Consider the following 16,617-nt stretch of genomic DNA (forward strand, 5'->3'; position numbering starts at 1 on the left):
GCAAGGCAAGCACTCTACCAACTAAGCTATATCCCCAGCCCTCTCAGATCCTGGATAAGAGACCAACTTTAGTAACTATGCTGGAGAGCTTCCCTCTGCCCTCGGGCCCATCTGGCCTGCGCATGCATGCCTCAGGAGACTGACCTCCGAACTAGAGGGCTCCCTGAACCCCAGAGGCAGGGCAGGTCAATGAGTGGGAAGAACCAGCAGGAATGCAAAGGGCAAGAGGACATCAAGTGGGCTTGTTCATTCCCTGGCTCCCTTCCTGTTGGACTGTGGGTGGTTGTGACCAAAGGCCACAGCTTCATCCTCTTGAATGTTCCATGTACTTCCTGCCAGAAGCCTCATACAGCTTACAAAGAACCAAAATCCAGAAAATGGGTGAGAATATCATACTGGTTATGTAATAGTTGAACTATAGGTTGTAATATTTTTAGTGTCTCACATTTTATAAGGAACTTATCCCTAATTGATTTGATCCTTATAATAACCCAGAAAGGAGGCAGGAAGAAAAATAGTAATATAAAATTAGCATCATTTTACAGACAAACCAGGGTTTAGGCTAGTGGTATAGCTCAGTGGTAGAGCATGTGCTTAGAAGCACAAGGCTCTGACTTCACTTTAATCAAAGCTGTTCCAATATTAACAGTACTGTTCAGAGATCATGATCTGAGAAAAGGCACAGTAATCACAAAGAAGCCCAGAGCAGCTAGACCTGAGGTGACTTATTGGCTAGGAAATCCACTTAGGCTCTTTTAGTTGTCCTCTCTTCAGGACATTGAAGGGAGTAGACTAAGGATGGGACCAGCGCCTTAGAGATTCAGGCTAAAACTAAACGTGTCAGCATGATAATGTAGTACTGAGACTTTTCTATTAACAGTAAAATGGCTCTGGTCAGATGTAGAGTCTGAGATAGTTGGTTTTTTTTTTTTGACCTGGGATTGAACCCCAGGGTTGCATAACCACTGAGCCACATCCCGAGGTTGATTTTTATTTTGAGAAAGGGTCTTGCCAAGTTGCTGAGGGCCTCACGAAGTTGCTGAGGCTGACTTTGAACTCAAGATCCTCCTGCCTCAGCCTACCAAGCTATTGGGATTATAGGCATGTGCCACCTCGCCAGCCCTTGTGATACTTAAGAAGTTTAATAAAATTTTTAAAAGGCACCAGGCGCAACTTAATAAATGTAGACGTCAGATTGTGTACAGTGACTAAAAATAATTCCATTAATGATGAAAATACACAAGCTGATTTTCACTGTGACAGTAGTTCTGAAGCTGAAGAAACAAATATGGTAGCAAAATTACCATTATATCAGGATTTTTTAACAAATGGAGCTTAGCTCTTGTGGTATATACTAGACCAACTTGATTATTGTCCTTGTCATAAAAACCTGAGGACAACGGGAAAGTTTATAGATACAAAGCTAAGCCCACCTGTGACAACAGTAGAAGCCTTCCTTGGCTTTTCAACTTTCCCCTTTTGAAAAGACCCTGTTCTTATCGGGAAGAGAATTCAGAATCTGAAGAGGAAGGAAAACTTGAGGGGAGAAGTTTCACAGTGCCATGGCCACAGGCCTGCCTGGACCCAGGTGACAACTCAAGTCCTACTTGCCAGGCAGTTTGGCCTCTGAACCTCTTTGAGCAAGTGTCTCCTGTAAGACATGAACAAGGGCCTGCCTTCCAGTATGATTGACAAACCGTCAACCTCATAAACCTCCCAAGAGTGCCTGGAAGAGGGAACTAATCCAATTCCCAAATAATTCAACCAGCCAATTAAACCCAATGGACGTGTGAAGCTCTCACTGGGTCCCACTGCTTAGGCCACTTAGTTCAGCCACACAAGATGAAACTTGTAGGGCTGGGGATGTGGCTCAAGTGGTAACACACTCGCCTGGCATACGTGCGGCCCAGGTTCGATCCTCAGCACCACATACAAAGATGTTGTGTCCGCCGAAAACTAAAAAATAAATATTAAAAAATTCTCTTTCTCTCTCACACTCTTAAAAAAAAAAAAAAAAGATGAAACTTGTAGCTATAGCTCACGAGGTTCAGCTACCTTCACTACCTATAAGCCGGTGTTCAGTTATTTAAAATGTTCATGTAGCACCTCCCCAGCAACGGCAGGGGAACTGATCTGTGCTATTCAATATCAGGACAGTACTTATTCCTGGGGGTAGGGGTGGACGGGAAGTACCTGAAGTCCAGCCATGTTTTTTTCAGGGGTGGGGGTACTAGGGATTGAACTCAGGGGCACTCGACCACTGAGCCGTATTCCCAGTCTTATTTTGTATTTTACTTAGAGACAAGGTCTCACTGACTTGCTAGCCATGTTTCTTAATCTGGGTGCTGGTTGGTTTTGTGGTGTTGGGTTGGAGAAAATTAAGGTGAGCCAGTTTTTTCCCCTCCTTTGCTTTCAGCCTGCATTTACCTCATTAATTTGAGACTGGGATTGCGACTAGGAAAAGAATCTCCTACTTGACACTGGTACCCTTCTTCTCCACTGATTGGACTAGCATAAAAAGGGACTTTTTCTGTGCAATTTCTATTAAAGAGCCTTAAAGGTTGACGGGCTAGAAATGGCACAACCACATGGCTCAGCATTCACTTGCTCAGGGTTAGGGGTGCTCCAGCTTGATGACAGAACTGCTGACCAAGTCTAATGGGGTCACCACCTTTCACCTCTTCTCCTCAAACCCTCCCTAACCTGCCCTACTCATCCCAAAAATGAGAGAAGGGTGGAAGGAAAGAAGAAATGAGGGAAAGGAACAGGAACAAGGAAGAGGAAAAGGGACAGACAAGTGTCAGTGGCCACCAAAAATGGGGAGATGGTAGACGACACAGGAATCAGATGAAGCCTGGGAAGTTCCACATTAAAAGGTCACTAATAATGCCTATATTAAATCTTGACATTGAAATGAGGAGTAACACCCAGTCTTTTCTGAGAGGATTCCCCTAAGACCCTGGCATGATGGCTACCAAAGTTGAACCCAGAACCCAAGTAATTAAAAAGCTGCTGCCATTGAGCCACGCAATCCCCCACTTGGTGCCCAGCTGGCCTAGCTCAGCCTTACTACAGCTATCCCCTGCCTTCACTTAACCTCCACACTGCTGTGACAAGGCCTGAGGAACGCTGTGGTCCTCTAGTCCCTAAAAAGTTCTGGCCCCAGAGGGCAAACTGATGTGGGGCAAGTTGTCTTATCTGCCCAACAGCTGGGGAAAAACTGTCTGTCATTTTGAGATTAAAAAACCAGTCTGTGTGATAATGGTTTTGTGGTATTTGCTTATACTTTTTCTAGGGAAAAGCACTTATTTGTCAGAGTAACAAGCAACCATTTGCAGGCAGCACTACCACTCTAGATGTATGCCTCTTGCTTTGCGACTGCTCTGCAAGCCACCAGATACTTTCCCATCAACTGGAAAAAGATTTACTGATGGAATTAGAGGAAAGAATCAGCACAGTTCGTGTTCAGCAGGAAGATTCTTTTATGATGGCGAATTTGATAATACACAGTTCAAGTAGGGCCTCAGTCGCTGGTCCACAGGAGGCAGGAAGGCGCAGGTCTGAGACTAACTCACTCCAGGGCTCACATCCCACAGATACTCAAGCCAGGAATGGCCGCCCATGCACCTCCCCAAAGCTCCACCCACCAGCCAGCTCAGTCAGGAACTATGTTGCTTTAATTCTTTTTTTGGCCACTGAAGATAAACTCCGCCCGATGACAGGATTCGGCACAACAGTCTCTTTCCAGTCATGATAGGTATAGATGTCCAAACTCTTGATGAGAAACATTCATTTGACTTCTCTTGCATGGACCAAAGAGATAGAATTTTTCTTTTATGATCTGTTGAAATATTTATATATACTTTTAAAAAAACAACTAACAGTCCATTCTGTGCTCTGTTTCCCTGGAAGGTTTCTCATGATTACCCCTCCAATAGCTAGAGGGGTTGTGTGTCTGGAAACAAAGAATTAAGACACTTTATGCAATAAAAATTCTAGTGCGACACTCAGAAGCAGATGATAGGCTCAAGGGGGAGGGGGGTAGCAGGTGCTTTTGATTTAGGAGCAAAAGTGCGGCCTTCCAGAAAAGCCTAGTGGAAACAGAAGCATTAAGGAGCAGGAAAGGCTGCTGGGGAAGGCCCAAGTCCTTTGGGAATCTCCCCAACTACATGGGCCGTCACAGCACCTGAACTTGACTTCTCAGGACTGAAGACCCAACTTCTGACCTTCCACACACCCCTAAGACCCGCACAATAAGCTGGTTGGTCTCTAAAACAGGCTTAACAGGCTTAATCCAAGAATTGGGATTCAGCTCCCTGAGGGCCCAAGCAGAATTCCCTTCAGGCTGCCTCAAGTAGGCACTGCTGGGAGACCCACCAACCAGGCAGCTGGGGGGCTGGAAGGGAAAAGCCAGGAAAGGGAGGCTGCCAAGGCTTGGAGAGAAGCAGCAAAAGGCGACCAGCGACGCAGTGGCTCTGGACCTGGCTTGGCTTTGTGGGGAAGACCTGCTGCCACTGCCATCCCATCCCTGTAGTGGGGACAGACTGGGGTAAGTCTTCACAGCCAGCAAGCAGCCTCAATACACTCCCAAGTTCCTTTCATATGTATATGTCAATATATATATATATTTATTTATATATATATATTTATTATTTTTAACTGAAATAAATGCAACGGATTTGGATTCACCCCCCTTTGCTTAGAGCTGCTCGGTCCCTTGCCCTGAGGGGTTTATGCCTTCGGGCCTGCCGTCAGGCTCACCCCCACAGAGGGAAAGTGGCCCAAGGATGAGGAGAGAACACATACCACAACAGGTGACTGGGAGGAGGGCCTACCTCAATGAGACTTTTGCTTCTAACCCTGAGAACCTAAGGAATTGTGAAGGACTCGGAAAGAGGGAGCTGGGGTTAAAGGTCACCGGGCTTTTTATTGCAGTTGAAGCAGACTCGGACAGGATGGTCCCAGCCACGAGAGGGAACAGCCCGGCGGTCATGGGAGCACTCATCACAGAAGCCCTGTCCGCAGGCACGGCAGTGGTGCTTGGAGAGCTTGATGCTGAACTCCTTGCGGCAGTTGTGGCAGTGCAGGATCTCATGATCGGGCACCCAGTAGGCAGGCCTGGCCGCATCCTTCACCAGGCCTGCAGAGGGAAGAAAGGTGATGGTCAGGACACAACATACCCTGTACCCCAAGTCCCAACTGGCAAAAAGGCATCTTCAGATACTGGCTTGCACACAGAATCTCCTATAGTGCTTTTAAAAAATGCAGATGCCCAGCCTCTACCCTGACCATCAGGATGAGAATCTTTGGGGTAGGGCCAAGGCACTAATATTTACTTATCTATTAAGTTCTCCAGGTGAACCTCAAGTATAGCTGCACCAAGACACACTGGAGAACTATAAAAAAAAAAGTCCTGACCCTGAAGTGAGACCTCCTTTGAAGTCCCAGTTCTTCCGAGCATAAGTCAACTAGTGGCTGCAGGATTAACAGCAGTTACTTCACTTTTCAGGGCTTACTCATCTAACAACCCCTTCCAAGAGCTATTTATGAGAATGACAAGAAATAACATGTCTAACATACTTGCCGGGTTGGTACTCAGTGAGTGAGTCTGGGAAGCAGAGGTAGCAGGCCATTTGTGCCAAAGGCAGCCCCTGCCTCTCCCAGGTGACCCTGAGGGCAGAAGCAACCTGAGCTTCAAGCCTGGACTAATCCATCTAATCCCACACCCTTGAGTCAAAACCTCATCATCTGCTCATTTTGTAGGCCACAATGTTTAAGTTTGACCCAAGCTGTTTTCATAACTGCCCACCCAGGAGACATTGGTCTTTCCCCCACAGTGTACCAAATGATCCCCAGGCCTGGCCAACCCTGCCAAAGTCCTCTACCCACTGGCGGATTTTCCCTCCTCTCCCTCCTCCCACCCTAGCTCCAAGGAGCCCTCACATCTGGATCTTAAAAGCTAAATTAATAATAGCTTGGCTACTATAATAAAGACAGCCACAAGTTCTTTAACTGCTTTCCATCTTGACACTCCTGCCCCATTCCTTGAATCTAGGCAGGTTTTGACTCACTGAAACACAGTACAGAAGATGTACCAGTTGGCAGGCCCAGGAGGCTTCTATGTCTTCAAACATTAGCTCTTAAACCCCCAAGTAACCACTTAAGTCCAACTACCACTGGATACACCACATGAAGAAGTCTTGGGGGAGTTGGGGTTGTAGCTCAATGGTAGAGCACTTGCCTAGCATGCAAGAGGCACTGGATTCAATCCCCAGCACCAATTAAAAAAACTAAATAAAATATATTAAAAAAAAAAAAAAAAAAAGAAGTTGTCTTGGGGAAACACAGAAAGGGAGGGCCACTCTGCTGAGCCAAGCTTCCAGTCCCCTTAAGGCCCCTGTAAGTCAGCTTAGACATTCCAGACCGGTCCAGCTGGGCATAATGGTGCATCCGTGTAATCCCATCAACTCAAGAGGCTAAGGCAGGAGTATTGTACATTTGAGGCCAGCCTCACCAACTCTGGCAAAAAACCTATCTCAAAATAAAAACCTAAAAGGGCTGGAGATGTGGCTCAGTGATAGAGGGCCCCTGGATTCAATCTCCTGCTACCAAAAAAATAAAAGTTGAGTCCAGCTGCCATGCTGAAATATCACATAGTAACTTTAGATAACAGCCACCAGGAGCAGAATAATTACCCTTTCCTGACTTCCACACCCACACAGTTTTAAGACATAAAATAGCTACTGACAGGCCTTTCATTTCAAGGTAGTGTGTTAGGCAGCAATGGAAATGTAAAGGGATGGCCTCTAGGAACAAAGAGAAAACCACTCAGAGATGCTGCAGAAGCAAGCAGATGTAAAATTGTAATTGATTTCTTGATGCCCAACTCCAATCTACCTTTCAAGCCTTTGAAAAATCAATGAGAACCCAGAGTACCCACAAAAACTCTCATCCCACATCCTTTACACCCCAGACAGACATTGCCAGGCCCACCTAGTGGTATGTCAATGGCTGTCACCACGGCTCCCAAGGTGTTCTGCACAGCCTCTCCCACCTTCCGAGCAATGAGTGTTCCGCCTTCATCGTCTACCTGTGCCTCAGTAACATCTGTGGGAAATGATAAAGGAAAAGATGTTGCCTTAGTCGTCTACCAAATGGAAAACTCAGGGCCTCAACAGAGCTCTTTTGGATTCACCTCCTTGGACCACTGTGCTGGCCTGCAGTGATTCCAAGTGTCTGGGCTGTGGGCCAGGTCAGCCCAGACCCTGAAAGTGGTATGACAGCTATTGTCTTTTACCTCCAATCCTTTGTAACTACTTCATAACCTTCTCTTAAAGTAAGCCAGAGAGGTTCTGTAAGCATGACCTAGAACCTTCTCTAGGAAGGGGACTTAGTCAAAGCCATCTCTGATAAGAACTGCAGGCTTTGCAGGGATTAGTGGCTATGTGTGGGTTCCTTCCCTCAGAAGCACCTCCATGGCTCATGAGTTTGGCCTCCAGTAGGCAGGAGCAATATGGTCTGTCAACCAGGTTCAAACTCCACCCCCCAGGAACAGCAATCACAGAACCCTGCTAAGGAAGAGCCTAACAGAGGATCGAGAAAGTGGCTCAGAGATAGAGTACTTGCCTAGCATGTGTGGGGCGCTGGGTCTTCCCCAGTACCGAAAATGAAAAAAAAAAAAAAAAAAAAAAAGAGAGAGCTTAAAGGACGACTGGCTGTGCCAGCAGATCAGCTACTCTCAGAACAGTGATGTGGTTAGGAGCAGGGCTGGGGTAGCAGGAGTCCTGTCCCAGTGAAAAGGAAGGAGGATGAACCCCCTCCGCCCTGGAAGCTCTCCGTCCCCACGTTACCTAACTGGACATTCCTGGAATCGTAGCAGTTGTCACACACCCTCACGGGTGCTGGCCCCCAGCCCCGCTCGGGCACTGGCCGGGTCTTAGATGAACAGCTGTCGCAGAAGCCCTCCCCACAGGCCCGGCAGTGATGCTTAGTGTCATTGTCTTTAAAGGATGTCGCACACTTGTTGCAGCTCTGTTTTAATCCAAAAACACAACAGAGAGGCAGGAATTGTACATGTCTGTCAGCTGACACAAGATAGGGGAGGTGGGAGCAAATCAGGGAGGTAGGTTGTTTCTCAGTCAGGACCCAAATTATCCAGTAATACTAGTTATCTGAACATAGAAAGCATGGGAGTATTTCCTGTAAGAAGGTAAATGAACTGAAGCTCTGTGCTCTCTGGCTGTGAGTGTCCTAGTGATTTATGTATCAAGCCAAGATGACCCTCAAAGACCTTTAAAAGGCTTCTTTCTCCAGATTCTGTATCTATGGCCTCAAACATCTGAGCAATATTAACTGACTCTCACAGGTAAAGAAACTATAACCCACCACAAAAAAAAGACTTGCAGATAGTGGGAATGAAACTGACCAAATTATGTGTACGTGCAAATATTTAGCAACAACTCCCATTATTAAGCATAATCATAATGCACCAATAAAAAAAGAAAATATTTGTGTAATAACACAAAAGGAAATTGGTGATCTAAGGAGAAACTGTCTCAAATTTCCTACCCGTTCCAATACCCTTTGAGATAACTACACTGGGGGGAACTGCACCTAGTTCACAGAACCAGCTTAGTCCTGGACCAAGCAGTGGAGGAAGGATGGGCTGTACGGGGGATGAAGGGGCATCCTTTCACACCATACCAGGATTTGGGAATTGGGCCTCCAGTAGGCAGGGGCAATCTGGTCTGTCAGCCAGGAAGTCACAGCTTTGGTGGGCCCAAGACTTAGCTCAGACACAGACTGAGCCATGAAGTTCATCCCGTCCAACAAGCGCTGCGCAGCATTGTTGTTGTCCTTCAGAAACCCATCAGTCTGGAATGAAAATGCAGGATCCCGTCATGCTCTGAGTGAAGGAACTGCAAGGAAGAAGGGAGGGGTCCCTGGTGCCAACCAGAACTACAAACTCCTTGGCATGGAAAAATGGAGAATCTATGGCTTCTAGGCAATGCTGCACCCAACGGCACTGATTTATTCTTGTTGAATTCACCATAAGACTTGATGTGCAGCTGTTTTAACTCAGGACTTATTTTATCCCTAGGGTATAGGAGGCGACACTTTGTCCATGAAGCATCTCAACCCAGGCTCAGTTAGGAATCCTTCCTAACTCCGCTAACACCTACCTACCTCTAGAAATCCTATTTCTGTGTAAGTGCAATATCTATTATGTATGTTGACTCCCTGCTAGCATCCAGAACAGTTTTGGGCACACTGTACTGTACAACCTATGTTAAAACAATCAATGAGCAGACACATAAAAAGCAATGTATTCTCCTAATCCCAAAGATTATGAGAGAAGCAGCCTAAGAGTAAATTTACTATATTATTGTTTTCCTGGAATAGAAACTATCTCATGATTTTACTTCCTCACTTTTAGGTCATATTAAATCCTTAGGATAGCATAGCCTTGGTCATCAAAACCATCTGGCCAGCAGGGGATTAGCAAGGATGGTGGAATGTGATGGACATCATTATCCAAAGTACATGTATGAAGACTCGAATTGAGTGTCAACCTATTTAATATACAAACAGATATTAAAATTATGGTATATATGTGTAATAAGAATTGTAATGCAAAAAAAAGTACACGTATAAAGACATGAATTGGCGTGAACATACTTTATACAAAGATATGAAAAATTGTGCTCTATACGTGTAATGAGAATTGTAATACATTCTGCTGTTGTGTATTAAAAAAAAAAAAAAAAAAACTCATCTGGCCAAGGATGTGGGCTCCATAAAGAAAACTATACAACAATAACAAATTTCAGTGGGCACAGAAATTGGGGGTGGGGAGTAAGGGAAAATAAGGAAATTCTCAATTTCATGTAACTGTAGGAATCAGGAAAAGCTAAAGGTGGATTGGCAGGTAGAAATGGGCTATTTTAACTCTGGAATGTTCCCCAACGGCCCATGTGTTAAAGGATGGTTTTATTGGAAGGTGGTAGGAACTTTGAGGGGTGGGGCCCAATGTGAGGTTTTAGGTTTCTTTCTCTTTGGATTCCTGGCCATGAGATAAATGGGAATTTCCCATCACAATGTACTGTACTGCCACAGGCCCGAAGCAATAGGGCCAAGTGATCAGGGACTGATACTGAACCAGAGCAAAACTTTCTTCTTTAGAAGTTGATTATCTCAGGTATTTGCCAGACAAGGAAATGTGACTAATAGACAGCTAGTCAGTAGAAATTATACAGCAAGGGGACAACAGAGTGAAATAATTCCTTTTTGAGAAAACCACTTGTCTTTTTCCATGAAGGGAAAAGGGTAGGATTTGTTATGATTTATGAATAATTCCAAGTGTGAATAGTGACTTTTCACTCTTTTTCCTTTTTCCTTTTTTTTTGGGGGGGGGCAGTGAGGAGTGGGAGGAGATAAGATCTCACCGAGTTGCCCAGGTTGACCTTAAACCCCAGGTCCAAGTAATCTTCCCAAGTAGCTAGGACTATAAGCATACACTACACCCAGATGTGAACAGTGATTTGATGGAATGAAAGTACCAAATCACTGCCTCCTAAACAGGTCTGTTTTTCCAAAACCTTGAATTCAATATCAAATTAAAAACAGTAAATAAAGTAAATAAAGGTCTACAAAAATTCTACTTCCTAGCGTATCCTTCAAGAAAATTTCCCAGAACAAAGAAATTATTTTCTTACATAAAGATGGTCACTAAAACATTTTTATTGCTCATAAAAAATTCATTAAAAAACATAAATGTCCAAAAATAAGGGAATGGTAAATCCCAACTATAGCCTTGGACAAAATGAATTCTATCATGAGAAAAATGGCATTTAAATCACAATCAGGCTGGGCATAGTGACACATGCCTGAAGTCCTAGCTATTATAACTCAGGAGGCTAAAACAGGAAAATTGCTTGAGTCTATGAGTCTCAGACAAAGATAAGCAACACAGAAAGTTTCTGTCTCTAAATAAATGAATAAATAAACAAGCAAAAAAATAAATGACTGAATCTATAAAAACATCTGCATATAGAAAATGAGTGAGAACATTAGAAAATAAAGCTGTATTTGCTAAAGGACAATGACAGATTAATTTTTAGCTTACTTCACTTAAAGTTTCGCTCCTACCATTTATGCAAGAAGAAATAAAAACAATTCAATAGCTATAACAGGAAAGGCTTCCAGATCTTGCCTTTCTACAGCACTCATGTTTTGAAATTCATGGCTAATCTTCCTTCTAAACAAGCTCCACTTCTTCCTACACATGAATAACTGAACAAAACAAAAGGAAGGAGGAAAAATCAATGTAAGAGTTCTTACTCCAGGCCACACATGCACAATCTCTGTCCGCACCACTGTATCCACAGGATCTTGGTTCCCAAACCAGTACTGCCGGCTACGATAGACCACGCCACAGTTAGGACACTCGATCACATATCTAGGAGGAGGAGGATAAAGTATTATCCACTCAGGCCCTTGGGAGACAAACACCAACAAACCTTTAGTTACGCTGTTTAAACTCACCCAGACCAGGCATATTTTGCAAGACCCATCCAGGGAGAGTCGGTGGAGGCAGACGTTTTGGGCACTACGCTGACTTCCTTGCCTCTCTCATAGCAGGCCTGCAACATGGAGCACTCTGCAAGCTTATTCTAGGTCCACCAGCCCCATGCCCTCTTCACTTCCCCACTCCCCACAACCATACTGGTTGAGGGTTTCACACCCCACTTAGCACCTAAGAAGATTTGTTTCTATAAAGAAGCCAGTGCTCTGAGAGATAATAAAATGTGTACCATTCCAGGTCTAAAACCTGGGCTCTAAATTACACATTTATCACAGAAAGGAGAAATACATCAAAACTAATTTAGCTGGTTGCAGTCGCACATGCCTATTATCCCAGTGACTCAGGAGGCTGACACAGGAGGATCAAATCTTCAAGGCCAGCCTCAGCAACTTAGTGAGGCCCTAAACAACTCAGCAAGACCCTGTCTCTAAAAAATAAAAAGGGCTGGGATGTGGCTTGGTGGTAAAGCACCCCTGGATTCAATTCTCAGTACCAAAAAAAAAAAAAAAAATCAATAAATAAACATACATAATTAATAAATAAATAAAGCCATAAAGACATGTATTCTTTTGAATACAGCTGGGGAAAAGTTCCAAAGGTATTCAATTTGAATATCGAACACTTCAGGATGCAGCAAAGTGGAGCCCAAGCCAATCTTTCCAAAGGAGAAGGCATGCAAGCAAGCCTGCTGCTGGAGCAAGGAAACGCTTTGAGAACTCACCTTGCAGGTATAAACTCGGTTGTCATACTGGTGAGAATACCTGCAACGGCTCTTGGCTTCGTGAGGCACTCCTTCCTTCCCATGATTCATGCTGTTCTTACATCCAACCCTGAGGGAAACCCCAAAACCGTCAATGAGAGAGCAAAAGGAGCCAGCGCCACTTAGAGAAAGTCCAACCCTAGCCAGGCACAGGGCTAAAAGCAGATCTTTGTTACTGGGACTAAGAGGGCAGCTGACCCTGGAAATCCAGAAGCCCCTCTGTTACACTTACAATCAACAGCGTGACAGAGATAGAGCAAGCATCTCCCTTGTATGGGGAAAAAAGAGTTTCTTCTTGCAAAAACAGACCTGGTCCCTCAACAGGAATGCAGGAGCCAGAAGACACCAATTTAACCAAAGATGAAAGCTGCATGGCTCTCAAGAAACTAAAAATCCAGAAAGGGTGAAATGGAAAGTTAAACCAGAACAGGCTGCCAAGATGCAAAATGCAAGCCAACCCCCAAAAGTTGGCAATGCATTAAGGGGAGGCTTAAGCCAAACAAGAAAAACTTCCAAATGACAGTGAGCTCTGCCATCCTGACAAGGCAAAAACAGAGGTCAGGACTTTGGAATTTTGCTGTAATAAAACAGAAAATTCTGGAAACCCAGTAAGGCTCAGAATGGAAAAGTGATGATCCGGAAGTGCTGAAGCCCCTCATGCTGGGTTCACAGGGAGAACAGAAAGGAAGGTAAGTAATATGGCAACTAGCATTCCTCTTCCCATCCCAAACTGAACTCTTCAAGATAATTCTTGGCTCTCTTTAGCCTACACTGTATAATCCAAGAGCCAAGACCTTTTTACCCAGGTCAGAGGTGGTTCAGTACCACAGCAGGTAGCCAAAAGACCAATACAGAACTGGGCTCAGGTCTCTGCCTGTAGACAGGCAAATGTTGGCAACATGGGCAGTGATCCTCATATGAGCTAAGTCCATGATGAAAGGAACTTGGGGAATATCTATAGGACATGGAGACTGCAATCTGACCTAGACACACTAGGTTCAATCCCCTAGGGTTGATCAGACAAGGCACCCAGTCTGTGATTTAATAGCCATCAATAGGTTCAATTAATAGGTTCAATTAATACAGCGATCTTCAGATGTAGGTCCAAAGAGCAACAGTAGCATCACCTAGGAATTTATTAAAATCCAAATTCCCAGGTCCTACCTCTGACCTACTGAATCAAACTGTGGGGAAAAGGGCCCAACAATCTGTTTTAACACAGTTTTCAGGTTTTTCAGATGCATACTAAAGCCTGAGGAGCACTGTTCTAATCCCTCAGTAACAAAGAAGGGCCCATGGACCAGCTACACAGGCAATGACCTGGCCCTTGTTCCAGATGCAGAAGAATCTTGGGTCCCACCCAGACCTGCAGGTTCAGAAACAATATTTTAACAGCTTAAGGTAATAGATATGCAGGTTGAAATTTGAGAAGCACTGCCCTAACTCAGTACTCTCAGATTAAGCTATGCCTTTGAATCATCCAATGAGTCTTCTAAATACATCAATCCAGAGATCTTACCCCAGATCCAATAAATGAGAATTCCCAGAGGTGGGGCCCTGGCCTAAATAATTTTGAAAGCTCCCTAGAAAATTCTAGTATGTTCTAATCATTTGCCCTCACAATGAAAAGAATCAGCTAGGTTAAATATATATCACAATGTTTTGCACATGGCTTGGGCATGGGCAGGGAGGTTACTCGCTTATTAGCTTAATAAATAGCAACCTATAAATAAATGATTGAAAGTCCTGGTTAAAGACACAGAGAAGGGGCTGGGGATGTGGCTCAAGCGGTAGCGCGCTCGCCTGGCATGCGTGCGGCCCGGGTTCGATCCTCAGCACCACATACAAACAAAGATGTTGTGTCCGCCGAAAACTAGAAAATGAATATTAAAGAATTTTCTCTCTCTCTCTCTCTCTCTTTAAAAAAAAAAAAAAGACACAGAGAAAAGCACAGAACCCCAAATCTTCTGTCATAAAAACTGCCCAAACCAGAAACCAGTTAACTTCACATCTATACCAGTTTAGAATCTTCAGAGAAACCTTCATAACTATGTACCCTTGAAGCTCTTGCTATCTCAAAGTGTGACTCATCATGATCACCTGGAAACTTATTGGAAATGCACCGTCTTGGGCCTTGCCCTGGATGATTTTAATCAGAAACTGAAATTTAGGCAGACCCCAGGTGACTGGCACATACACTCAAGTGAATGACTACTCTAATCCTCTAGTCCCTGGAGACAGAGCGGGACTGGCCTCACTTACCCACAGCTGAGGCACAAGGAGGAGCAGGTGAAGTACTCATCTGGAAAAAAGGAGCTGTGCGCCATCTGGTCATCAGGGATCTCACCGCTGAAACGGTCACTCAGTGCCTGCCAAGGAGGAAAGGTGACACATGAAGGTCCTCAGCAGAGAGCTTGTGCTTTGGCCCTTCCTCTTCCTGCCTTTTACTGCTAGCATATTTCTTACCAGGACCACAGGCAAGGAAGAAACACAGTAACTGCTGCTCTTTACCCTCAACCTTGACCCAACCTGTACAGTCCTCAACACAGGAAACCTTGGAAAGAACCCATTTGTGATGGCCCATTGCCTAAGAGGTAAAAAGTATGCAGAGTTATGTTCTCTCCTAACTGCTGGGAGGTTATAAACTACCTCACACACTCAGTATTTTATTCAAGACCATACAAATATTGACTATCATCTTTTAGGAAGCTGGAAAAAACACTGAGGCTCAAGGAGAGACTCAAAGAGAATGGCTCCAGAAAGCCAAGAAGTGAGCTAAGGTTCAGTTCCAACCACAGATGTCCACTTGGAGTTCACTAGACAGTAGAACTATCTCAATGTAGATAATAACACATCCCTGGCCAAAAAACAAGGAAGAATTATTATAGCGTCTCACAGTTATTTATCAACTCTACTAGCCTACCAGATGGCAAATAGCCAAAGTAAATGCCAAAAAGAAAGATAAAGTATTTGAGAAGCAAATAAAATTTTATGTTGAAAGGTAGAATCCATATTTAATCCTCTGTTGCCACTCATTACTTTATATTCAAATAATTCTTCAAACTAATTATAGCAATGGGCCTTCTAAGCTTTAAAAATTATCCAGTGGATTCTGTTCAGAGTTTCTGTAGTCCCCCAGTCTGAGACAGCCAGACACGATTCAGGGGAAGAGAAGGGAAAGTAGCTGAAAACAAAAGGACGAGATGTTACTTCCTTTAATGAAAAGGGCAGAAGAGGGACTGAGGGTTGTGGCTCAGCGGTAGAGCGTTTGCGCGGGGCACTGGATTTGATGCTCAGCATCACATAAAAAAATTAATAAATAAAATAAAGATATTGTGTCCAACTACAACTTAAAAAAATATATATATTTTTTAAAAGGTGGGCATAAGAAATTTTAAGATGAAATTTGGGAAAGGGGAAGATTAGATATTAAACTCAAGCTCAGAAGAATTCCCACTTAATGAGAACTTCTTATTTAAGATTCCTTTTCAGCTGGCTATAGGGAAACACACCTGCAATCCCAGTGACTTGCGAAGCTGAGGCAGGAAGACTGTAAGTTCAAGACCATCCTTAGCAACTTAGCAAGACCCTATCTCAAAATAAAAAGGGCCGAGGAGGTAGCTCAGTAGTAGCGTGCTCTGAGAACTACAAAAAATAAAAAAGTTTCCTTTTTCTATTTTCAATGAAGTCTTAATACCAAGAGTTGCAAACTTCAGTGCTAACAGAGGCACATGCTATGCTATCTGTCAGGTCTACTCTTGTCTTAACAAGAGTAGTGGCCCATGACTCACACAAGGGCATTTAAATTCAGGTTCCACAAAAATAATGGGCAGGCCCATTAAACGCCATCTGCTAGTGATAGCTGACCAAGTTGCAATCCTTGATTGAGATTAAGAAAAAATGGTCTCGGGCTGGGGATATGGCTCAAGCGGTAGCGCGCTCGCCTGGCATGCGTGCGGCCCGGGTTCGATTCTCAGCACCACATACAAACAAAGATGTTGTGTCTGCCGATAACTAAAAAAAAAAAAAAAATATTAAAATTCTCTCTCTCTCTTTCTCTCTCTCTTCAAAAAAAAAAAAAAGAAAAAGAAAAAATGGTCTCACAAATAATAATGAATATTAAGTCATATCCTCCTTGAGTATAATTTTGTGAGGAATAACTTAGTAAAAGTAAAGATTTTAAGAGAATATGAATAAATTTATGAACAATGAGAATAACCACACATGGTTCTCTTCTCTCCTACTTGTAAATGAGACCCATCCTTTAGGAATA

At 43.9% G+C, this 16,617-nt stretch overlaps 1 protein-coding gene across 2 annotated transcripts in view; it reads right to left on the minus strand.

Annotated features, from left to right (window-relative positions):
• Positions 1-3,273: 3,273 nt before the first annotated feature.
• ZFYVE1 (zinc finger FYVE-type containing 1) overlaps positions 3,274-16,617 on the minus strand; it is a 58,643-nt gene continuing 45,299 nt past the window's right edge. Inside the window, exons 4-11 of one of the 2 annotated variants that reach the window (XM_081292690.1) lie at positions 14,607-14,713; positions 12,306-12,414; positions 11,545-11,642; positions 11,341-11,458; positions 8,704-8,874; positions 7,851-8,031; positions 6,994-7,107; positions 3,274-5,140 (exon numbers count right to left, since the gene is read on the minus strand). In XM_081292690.1, coding sequence (XP_081148816.1) covers positions 4,908-5,140; positions 6,994-7,107; positions 7,851-8,031; positions 8,704-8,874; positions 11,341-11,458; positions 11,545-11,642; positions 12,306-12,414; positions 14,607-14,713 — 1,131 coding nt within the window. In that variant the 3' untranslated portion in view covers positions 3,274-4,907. The remainder of the gene's footprint in view (positions 5,141-6,993; positions 7,108-7,850; positions 8,032-8,703; positions 8,875-11,340; positions 11,459-11,544; positions 11,643-12,305; positions 12,415-14,606; positions 14,714-16,617) is intronic. The other variant, XM_081292689.1, reaches the window with a different exon arrangement.

Source organism: Spermophilus citellus (assembly GCF_964194105.1).
Source record: "Spermophilus citellus genome assembly, chromosome: 4".
NCBI classification, from domain to species: domain Eukaryota; kingdom Metazoa; phylum Chordata; class Mammalia; order Rodentia; family Sciuridae; genus Spermophilus; species Spermophilus citellus.